This window comes from Dendropsophus ebraccatus, chromosome 6 (assembly GCF_027789765.1).
Source record: "Dendropsophus ebraccatus isolate aDenEbr1 chromosome 6, aDenEbr1.pat, whole genome shotgun sequence".
Classification (NCBI taxonomy): Eukaryota; Metazoa; Chordata; class Amphibia; order Anura; family Hylidae; genus Dendropsophus; species Dendropsophus ebraccatus.
The window spans coordinates 122640919-122652647 of NC_091459.1; the positions used below are offsets into that span (position 1 = coordinate 122640919).

General features: G+C 48.2%; 1 protein-coding gene across 1 annotated transcript in view; it reads right to left on the minus strand.

The window, feature by feature from the left end:
• The window catches only part of XKR6 (XK related 6), a 158037-nt gene extending 149407 nt beyond the window's left edge, over positions 1–8630 (minus strand). Inside the window, exon 1 of the mRNA XM_069975814.1 lies at positions 7959–8630. Within this exon, the coding sequence (XP_069831915.1) occupies positions 7959–8623 (665 nt within the window). The 5' untranslated portion in view covers positions 8624–8630. The remainder of the gene's footprint in view (positions 1–7958) is intronic.
• Positions 8631–11729: the final 3099 nt, after the last annotated feature.

Sequence of the window (11729 nt, forward strand, 5' to 3'; positions counted from 1 at the left end):
AGCTGCAGCAGGAGAGTACAGTAGGGGAAGGTGTAAAGGGTCATCATTACAGAGCAGCACTGGCCCCCTCCCCTATCATTCTGCCAGATAAAAGGCACACAGCCATAGACAAGCCCCTGCTCATACATAAGGCCAAAATCATGGCCTGAAATATTTAGGTTAGATTTGCGAGCCCAGCAGTAATGTTATGCTCTCCGGCTTCTCTTTCATTATCCAGAATCTACTATCTGTGCCTATGGCATTTACTTAAGGAGAAGGGACAGTAGTATAATCTAGGTAGTATTACACGAGCCGATGAAGGCCCCATAATAAATGTAAGCGAGCGCCGATCTGCTAGGTTGTTTACTGGGCCTATTACACAGCCCGATAATTGTTTAACAAGGGCTGCAGGGACATCGTTACCGACGTCCTTGCAGCCCTTGTTTAAACTTTATACATTACCTATCCAGGCTTCAGGGCTCCTCTCAGCTGACAGGCCAGTGATTGGCTGAGTGGCCTGTCAGCAGAGACAGGCCGCTCTGAAGAAGCCCGGGGGAGAAGCACAGAAACAAGAGGATCCCTGCAGCCTGGAAAGGTAATGTATTCTTCTTTGCATATCGTCAGCGCACCGGTATTAAACGTAGCGATGCGCGGTCGGTGCCCGATAATTATAGGTCAGAACCTATATCAACAATCAGCCGATGACAACGATCATCGGCTGATCATTGTCTTTATTACACGGAACAATCAGCGGCCGGATAGGGCCGATTCAGCAGATTATCGTCCCGTGTAATATTAGAGAGAGAGAGAGAGAGAGAGAGAACTAGCATTTACAGAGAGAGAGACAGGGAGGCAGTACTATCTGTACCTACATCATTTACAGAGAGAGAGACAGGGAGGCAGTACTATCTGTACCTACATCATTTACAGAGAGAGAGACAGGGAGGCAGTACTATCTGTACCTACATCATTTACAGAGAGACAGGGAGGCAGTACTATCTGTACCTACATCATTTACAGAGAGAGACTGGGAGGCAGTACTATCTGTACCTACATCATTTACAGGGACAGACTGGGAGGCAGTACTGCCTGTGTTTACACCACTTACAGGGAGAGGCAGATGCTGCATATAATCCAATAAAAATAATGTCATGTACAATATTTGGGTTTTATCAAAGCAAATACAATTAGCGATGTGATTAACCCTCTATGTACAGATGTATACCAACGTCCCGACCTCCAGAGAAACCTTACTACCAGTGTATAAAAATCCCCAATAACCACTGGAAAACAACTGCTGTAGACAGTGCAGGTAGAGCATGGACCCACATAAATATTATATATATATATATATATATATATATATATATATATATATATATATATATATATATATATATATATATATATATATATATATATATATATACACACACACACACACACACACACACACACACATACAAACACATACACACGACCAGAGAAAGGGGGACTCTTATCACTGCAATGATAATATTCATAGGGGAGGAGATGGACTGAACACTAAGAGATGCTACATTCAGCTCCGGCTGCTGTCGGATAACTGGACAGGATATACAATACGGCTGGAAAACAGAGGGTTAATACTATAACCACTACAATAGAAAGCAGCGATACTACTGTGATGCTCTGTATCTATCTATATTTTAGAGATCAACAAAAGCCAATGCTGTCTCTCCTAAAGGGGCTGTCCAGTTCAGGACTCTAGGGGGGAGATTTATCAAACATGGCCCCCAGCAACCAATCAGATTCCACCTTTCATTAGTCACAGACTCTTTGGAAAATGAAAGGTGGAATCTGATTGGTTGCTAGGGGCAACTGAGCCAGTTTCACTTTACACAATGTTTGATAAATCTCCCCCTAGGTCTCTATCTCTTGTCCGGCATTACACAGAAAACCCATTGATTTGAATGGACACTGAATAATACCTCATCTTCCCTGTGGGGGTGCTATAGAGTAACTGAACAGGTTTTATTATTGATTCCAGCTGATCATTGGTAAAAGTTCACGTGTAACATGTAGGCATTGCTAAGAGCAGAGAACCCCTTTATTATAGAAAGAAATAGGAAAGAACCAGAAGGCAAATGCCCCAGGAAACTTTGGAGGACTCAAATATCCAATCCTAACCTTGATCAAACTATCCACTACTATATTATAGTCAATAGAGCCAGACAAGAGTCCCGACCATCCACAGGTCCGACAACCACTGACTACCATACGTGCAAAAACAAGAACCACGGACAGCGAGAGAAAACCTCCTAAAAGTTGGACTCAATCTTGTGATCTGGCGTCCATAACGGGAGCAGATTCCTGAAAATTACATCATGACGATAGGTAGGTGAAGCTGTAGAATCCCATAATCCTATAGTACACAACCCAGACACCATGATTCCTAAAAGGTCAGCCGTGCCTGCTGAGGAGATCACTCCATGGATCTGTATTCCTGTAATGTTCTCCGTGCACATGAAGAAGAAATCTGTAAACGTAAAAGGCGTCGGGAGGGGGGGGGGGGGGGCAAGCAGTCACGAGCTGCGGCAGTTCCCACCTTCACGGATTTTAACCTCCCCCACACTCTCCTCATCCGAGCACAGTGCCCAGCTGCAGGCGCGTACACCATGAAGTGCCAGCCATACATCTTGGGAACGCAAGCATGTCACTGCTTAAAAGCTAGAAAATCCTGCCCAGCTGCATCTGTTTACCAGTCTGGGGGAGGAAGAGAAGATTAGAGACCATTATCGGCCCGGCTATGGAATCCCACAATGCCAGGCGCTGGGTAGGAAGGAACCACAGGCCAACCTAGGGTTTATTTCCCTTCCGGCAGCCAAAGGCTGGAGACAGAATGACATTCTGCAGCCTGAGCAAGGTGCCTTATATCACAGGCACAGCCTCCCCAAGCCTGCCGGGGGAGGGGGAGTCTGCTGAGGAACCTGGGAGGGAGAAGGAGAGGAATTCAGGAACCAAAAGGAGGAGTCTGCTCCATGATGTACACCGCCAAGATTACACATCACACACATATACATAACATACATACAATACATAACATACATACACATATACATAACATACACACACATATACATAACATACATACAATACATAACATACATACACATATACATAACATACATACATAACATACATACACATATACATAACATACATACACATATACATAACATACATACACATATACATAACATACATACACATATACATAACATACATACACATATACATAACATACATACAATACATAACTGCCTGGGGATGAGAAGAGACCTCAGGAAAGTCGTTGATGGAGGGCTCTATATAGAGACAGGAGGCTGCACTACTGTATGGAGGAGGAGGTGGAGGGCTCTATATAGAGATAGGAGGCTGCACTACTGTATGGAGGAGGAGGTGGTGGAGGGTTCTATATAGAGACAGGAGGCTGCACTACTGTATGGAGGTGGTGGTGGAGTGCTCTATATAGAGAGATAGGAGGCTGCAATACTGTATGGAGGAGGAGGTGGAGGGTTCTATATAGAGACAGGAGGCTGCACTACTGTATGGAGGAGGTGGAGGGCTCTATATAGAGATAGGAGGCTGCACTACTGTATGGAGGAGGAGGTGGAGTGCTCTATATAGAGAGATAGGAGGCTGCAATACTGTATGGAGGAGGAGGTGGAGTGCTCTATATAGAGATAGGAGGCTGCACTACTGTATGGAGGAGGTGGAGTGCTCTATATATAGATAGGAGGCTGCACTACTGCATGGAGATGACAGCGCCCTACAGAAACTGACAGACATAATGCACAGAGCGAATACCGGCCTCTTATCAAGTGTCCCAGCTCCTGTATATATCAGTATGTGATATACACTGTATATACCACCTGTAATTAGCTCAGTATATATCAGTATGTGATATACACTGTATATACCGCCTGTATATATCAGTATGAGATATACAATGTATATACCGCCTGTATGTAGCGCCTGTATATATCAGTATGTGATATACACTGTATATACATCCTGTATGTAGCGCCTGTATATATCAGTATGTGATATACACTGTATATACATCCTGTAAGAAGCTCCTGTATATATTAGTATATATCCGTATGTGATATACACTGTATATACCTCCTGTATATATCAGTATATATCAGTTTGTGAGATACACTGTATATACCGCCTGTAAGTAGCTCCTGTATATATCAGTATGTGATATACACTGTATATACTGCCTGTATATATCAGTTTGTGAGATACACTGTATATACCTCCTGTAAGTATCTCAGTATATATGAGTATGAGATATACAATGTATATACCGCCTGTAAGTAGCTCCTGTATATATCAGTATGTGATATACACTGTATATACCTCCAGTAACTGCAAGGAGTTCAGTAACTATATATAAGGAAAGTTACCAGTCTATGTTCTGACCTTAGCACCTCTGTAAGACATCTTACTGCCTACTGTATACCTCCACAGATTATGGTATATACCTCCTGTATACATTATAAAGTTCAGCACCTCAATTTAGGGACAGCTCCTTGTCTATAGTATACAGCACCTCAGTATAAGGACAGCTCCCTGTCTATAGTATACAGCACCTCAGTATAAGGACAGCTCCCTGTATACATATCAGCACCTCAGTATAAGGACAGCTCCCTGTCTATAGTATACAGCACCACAGTATAGAGACAGCTCCCTGTCTATAGTATACAGCACCTCAGTATAAGGACAGCTCCCTGACTATAGTATACAGCACCTCAGTATAGGGACAGCTCCCTGTATACATATCAGCACCTCAGTATAGGGACAGCTCCCTGTATACATATCAGCACCTCAGTATAGGGACAGCTACCTGTCTGTAGTATACAGCACCTCAGTATAAGGACAGCTCCCTGTCTATAGTATACAGCACCTCAGTATAGGGACAGCTCCCTGTATACATATCAGCACCTCAGTATAGGGACAGCTCCCTGTCTATAGTATACAGCACCTCAGTATAAGGACAGCTCCCTGTCTATAGTATACAGCACCTCAGTATAGGGACAGCTCCCTGTCTATAGTATACAGCACCTCAGTATAAGGACAGCTCCCTGACTATAGTATACAGCACCTCAGTATAAGGACAGCTCCCTGTCTATAGTATACAGCACCTCAGTATAGGGACAGCTCCCTGTATACATATCAGCACCTCAGTATAGGGACAGCTCCCTGTCTGTAGTATACAGCACCTCAGTATAGGGACAGCTCCCTGTCTGTAGTATACAGCACCTCAGTATAAGGACAGCTCCCTGTATACATATCAGCACCTCAGTATAGGGACAGCTCCCTGTCTGTAGTATACAGCACCTCAGTATAGGGACAGCTCCCTGTCTGTAGTATACAGCACCTCAGTATAAGGACAGCTCCCTGTCTGTAGTATACAGCACCTCAGTATAAGGACAGCTCCCTGTCTATAGTATACAGCACCTCAGTATAAGGACAGCTCCCTGTCTATAGTATACAGCACCTCAGTATAAGGACAGCTCCCTGTCTATAGTACACAGCACTTCAGTATAAGGACAGCTCCCTGACTATAGTACACAGCACCTCAGTATAAGGACAGCTCCCTGACTATAGTATACAGCACCTCAGTATAAGGACAGCTCCCTGTCTATAGTACACAGCACTTCAGTATAAGGACAGCTCCCTGACTATAGTACACAGCACCTCAGTATAAGGACAGCTCCCTGTATACATATCAGCACCTCAGTATAGGGACAGCTCCCTGACTATAGTATACAGCACCTCAGTATAAGGACAGCTTCCTGTCTATAGTATACAGCACCTCAGTATAAGGACAGCTCCCTGTCTATAGTATACAGTACCTCAGTATAACAGCTCCCTGACTATAGTATACAGCACCTCAGTATAACAGTTCCCTGTCTATAGTATACAGCCCCCTGTCTATAGTATACAGCCCCCTGTCTATAGTATACAGCCCCCTGTCTATAGTATACAGCCCCCTGTCTATAGTATACAGCCCCCTGTCTATAGTATACAGCCCCCTGTCTATAGTATACAGCCCCCTGTCTATAGTATACAGCCCCAGGCTAGGGATGCATGGACTGCGGTTAGCACCAGGGCTGCTCTCAGCGCCCACACAATACCTGACCTGCCTGACAAACACTCCCAGCTCGGCTCCTGACATTGCACCAATCCCCCGTCACATGCAGCGGATCCTCCGCCTGGGTCCCCCCGCATCTCTCCCCATGTCTGCAATGTATACAGAGACATCAGGGTGTGGAGCAGACAGGTCTGAGGCTGCAGCGTCTCCTGCTGTGTGATCCCCACCTCTCAGGATGGCAGGAAGGTTACTGAGTGTGGCCCAGCAGCCAGCGCCAGCCCCACAGGCCCATACAGCTCCTGGGTGAAGGTTAATGGGCATTAGCCAGGCACTAAGCACTCATGTATTACACATCAGCGGATTAGGCACTGCTTACCCACTACTAGCTGTGTATCCATCCCTGAATCATGGCATGCATGATAGCCGTATACCCCAGACCCTGGATCATGAGATAGCTATATACCCAACTCCACATGCAAGATACATATACACACCATACACAGGATCCCTGCACATACAGACAGCTGTGTACCCCCAAACCCTTACAGCTGTATCCCCCACTCCACATGCAAGATGCCTGCAAACCCTCCAATCTCCATATACAAGTGCATGTATAACCTATTCCTGTACCTGCTTATACAGGACCTATGTGCCCCCTACTGCTGAGCATGCAAATGCAGGAGAGCTGTATACCCCCACGATACAGGCAGGAGAGCTGTATACAACCCACTGTACATGCAGGAGAGCTGTATACAACCCACTGTACATGCAGGAGAGCTGTATACAACCCACTGTACATGCAGGAGAGCTGTATACAACCCACTGTACATGCAAGAGAGCTGTATACAACCCACTCTACATGCAAGAGAGCTGTATACAACCCACTCTACATGCAAGAGAGCTGTATACAACCCACTCTACATGCAAGAGAGCTGTATACAACCCACTCTACATGCAAGAGAGCTGTATACAACCCACTCTACATGCAAGAGAGCTGTATACAACCCACTCTACATGCAGGGGAGCTGTATACAACCCACTCTACATGCAAGAGAGCTGTATACAACCCACTCTACATGCAAGAGAGCTGTATACAACCCACTCTACATGCAAGAGAGCTGTATACAACCCACTCTACATGCAGGGGAGCTGTATACAACCCACTGTACATGCAAGAGAGCTGTATACAACCCACTCTACATGCAGGGGAGCTGTATACAACCCACTGTACATGCAGGAGAGCTGTATACAACCCACTGTACATGCAAGAGAGCTATATACAAGCCACTCTACATGCAAGAGAGCTGTATACAACCCACTCTACATGCAGGAGAGCTGTATACCCCCCACACACACACACTCTACATGCAGGATAGCTGTATACCCCACGCTACATGCATGATTCCATATGTAAGATGCATGTATATAGCCCTGATGTACTTGTATATAGGATATTTGTATACCCCACTCTTTATACAGGATTCCTGCACCACCATATGTAAGATGCATGTATATAGCCCTGCTGTACTTGTGTATAGGATAGCTGTATAACCCACTCCTGGGTAACTCCATAGGCAGGATGCATGCACCCACTACTCCTGTGCCCCCATTGCACTTGGTATATAGCAGTCTTATATTATATGACTATATCAAGGTATCATATGCAGTGCCCCACATCACCAGCTCCACAGGAGGGGGCGCCATTCATTGCAACACCAGCAGTGTCCCCCAGATGAGTGCACCCCACCTGCATTCTATTCACACAGCTGAAGTATGATCCCCCAGAGCAGCAACCCCCCAGTCAGCATTAACCCCTTGCAGCCCCTCTTACCTCCAGACTTGCCCCATCTGCAGCACATGGATGACAGTCTGCCAGATCCACACAGACAGGCGGCAGAACCTGTCGGCCCCGGGGCTGGTGGTGGAGTAGGGATGATGGCGGTGGTAGTAGTGATGATGAGTGTTGCCCATCATGGGGGGTCCCCGGCTGCTGAGCCCCTCCACCGCCCCCAGCCCTCCCCCGGTGTAATCCTGGGCGAACCACCTGAAGCTGAGGATCTGCACCAGCACGGAGGGCACCAGCACGAAGCCCAGCGTCAGCGAGAAGCACACGTAGTCCCGCTGGGAGTAGTAGTCCGCCGCCAGCCACACGTCGGTGCCCACGTCCCAGAAGAAGACGAGCAGGGCCAGCACGATCCACAGGCAGTCCAGCCAGGCCCGGTCCCCGTGCGCTGCCCCCGGCGGAGGCGCCCGCTGCGGCTGCTGCTGCCCCTTCCCCCGTCCCCGCAGCAGGGAGCGCAGACAGGCCGAGCGGCAGCCCCAGTAGCAGGACGACGTGTTACAGCAGTGACAGATGTGGATGGAGCTGCTCTCCCCGGGGTCCGCGTCCCCTCCCCGGCCGTCCGCCGCCACCGCAGCCACTGCCGCCTCGTCCAGGTTGTGCAGCTGGGCGAAACCGGAGCCGACCCCCAACACGCCGTCCGACTTCGCCGCCATCTTCCTTCTCTCCAAAACCGGAGGGGGGGAGGGAGGGGGGAAATCCCTCCGTTTCCGCCCCTGGTGACGTCACTTCCGCCCCCTCCCTGACTTCAGTCCACCTATGGGGGGTTCAAAATGGCCTCCCACCTGGGGTCATGTGACTGCCCCCCTCCTGGCTCTTTTTTTATCCTTCATAGTCTAGTGCTGAGCTGTGAACCTGCAGGGCTGGAGGAGGCTGTCACTGCCAGGGTGACATTCACTGACAGCAAGCAGGGCTGGAGGAGGCTGTCACTGCCAGGGTGACATTCACTGACAGCAAGCAGGGCTGGAGGAGGCTGTCACTGCCAGGGTGACATTCACTGACAGCAAGCAGGGCTGGAGGAGGCTGCCACTGCCAGGGTGACATTCACTGACAGCAAGCAGGGCTGGAGGAGGCTGTTACTGACAGCAAGCAGGGCTGGAGGAGGCTGTCACTGCCAGGGTGACATTCACTGACAGCAAGCAGGGCTGGAGGAGGCTGTCACTGCCAGGGTGACATTCACTGACAGCAAGCAGGGCTGGAGGAGGCTGCCACTGCCAGGGTGACATTCACTGACAGCAAGCAGGGCTGGAGGAGGCTGTTACTGACAGCAAGCAGGGCTGGAGGAGGCTGTCACTGCCAGGGTGACATTCACTGACAGCAAGCAGGGCTGGAGGAGGCTGTCACTGCCAGGGTGACATTCACTGACAGCAAGCAGGGCTGGAGGAGGCTGTCACTGACAGCAAGCAGGGCTGGAGGAGGCTATCACTGACAGCAAGCAGGGCTGGAGGAGGCTATCACTGACAGCAAGCAGGGCTGGAGGAGGCTGTCACTGCCAGGGTGACATTCACTGACAGCAAGCAGAGCTGGAGAAGGCTGTTACTGACAGCAAGCAGAGCTGGAGGAGGCTGTCACTGCCAGGGTGACATTCACTGACAGCAAGCAGGGCTGGAGGAGGCTGTCACTGCCAGGGTGATATTCACTGACAGCAAGCAGGGCTGGAGGAGGCGGTCACTGCCAATGTGACATTCACTGAGAGCAAGCAGAGCTCTGTATAGAGATGGGCACTGATAGGGGATGTGTATAGAGATGGGCAGAGCTGTACGCCTGTCACTGACAGCAAGCAGGGCTGTATATAATGATAGAGCATAGAGTAGGGATGGGCAGAGCTTTACATCCCTAAACTGGGATCTCATCACTATGGCTGGCTGGGACTTGTAGTTACACAGGAGGGACTTGTAGTTACCTGCAACTGTAACCCCCATCATTGCAGCACTGTAATAAACTCCACTATAACCCCCATCATTGCAGGACTGTAATAAACTCCAATAAAACCCCATCATTGCAGCACTGTAATAAACTCCACTATAACCCCCATCATTGCAGCACTGTAATAAACTCCACTATAAGCCCCATCATTCAGGTGAATTGAACAGTAACTTTCGGCTTAGGATTTAAATAGTTAAACTCAACTTATTACAGGACAGTAATAGCTACGTTCAACTGCAACCCCCATCATTGTATGACTGTAAGTAACCCCCATCATTGTATGACTGTAAGTAACCCCCATCATTGTATGACTGTAAGTAACCCCCATCATTTTATGACTGTAAGTAACCACCATTGTGCCGATTGGGCACACAGGTATGGTGGCACACCTGCTTTTGTTTTAATGGGCCGGCTATACCTTGTTGACCTGCCGGGTTGTTGCAGGGTCCCTTGGGTAATTATCAAGGTGGTCCGGAGTGGAATAGTGACTCACCCGGACTATTGGTACTGCCACCCACAGAAAGGGGAGAAGACCCAAGGAAGATGTGTATGTTGTGTCGATGCTTGACAAGAAATCACAGTCACAATGGCAAGATACAGACCCACTACAGACATGAAAATAGTTAAAAGCATCCCTCCCAACTACTAAAAAAATTCCCACAAAAATAATGAGGTTTTTGGTTACCATTTGTAAACAGTGTAACCCCCCCCCCCCACCACGATAAGGTGGCCTCGTGTTCGGGGCAGACCCTGCACTGTACTATGGCCTCTCCATGGTGTGTAATACGCCTATGCTCTGGGCATGCAATATCCATCTTATACCTGCAAAAATAATTGCAAATGATAACCAAAAGCCTCATTATTTTTGTGGGAATACTATTTTCATGTCTGTAGTGGGTCTACATCTTGCCATTGCGGTGAGCTGTTGCATTTTTCTGTGTTTTTGTGTTTACATAGCAACGTGCCCCTGCCTAGTGTGAATGGTATTCTAGGAGAGCTGACCAAATATGTCCTTTTTTCTGTGTTCCAGATGGGGGGAGTGGCTACCTCTACTTGGCCGTGTACTCCCCCCATCCCACCCAGGTGGTGCAATTATTTTTGCAAGTATAAGACGGATCTTGCATGCCCAAAGCACAGGCGTATTGTATGCCATGGAGAGGCCATAGCACAGTGTAGGGTCCGCCCCGAGCATGAGGCTACCTTATCGTGGTGGGGTGGTTTTCACTGTTTACACAAGCCCCAGACCTTGTTACCTGGGATGAGCAGAGTGGTCAGAGTTTTCTGATTACACCCGCGCTGCGAGATAGAGTGCATAGGCTTCTAGCAACTTTGCTCTATCCAGATCAGGATACTGTCCTGCACTGCGTTCCTCTGGTCCACGGCGTGGGTTAGGATGATCCCTGACTTGTCCTCTCTAGTGGTAGCTTAACACTGCATAGGGTGGAATACGGTTACTTGAAGAAAAACTGTGTCTAGATGCATGTACTGTCTGTCTAGACCACAACTTAGACTGGGGACCTGGCAGGAACCAGGGCCCAACTTGACGACTGTAGGGAGCGTCCTAGCTTGCGTCTTTCCTCTACAGAATTCAGAGGCAAAAGACGCTACACTTCCTCTACCCAGGTGACTTCCTTCCTACAGAGCATTTAAGGTGTGCTGTGAGTGGGTGAGGAGTACGTTTCACCTATACCTCTTTCTTCAGGGTATAGGCAAAACGTACGTAGGGACAGCAGGCGACGGACATAGTAAAATGGGTGAGTGCTGATGTCACTGAGGATTTGTTTGTACAGAGTATTGCTCAGATATTGTTTACCAGGTTGGGGCTATGTTTACATA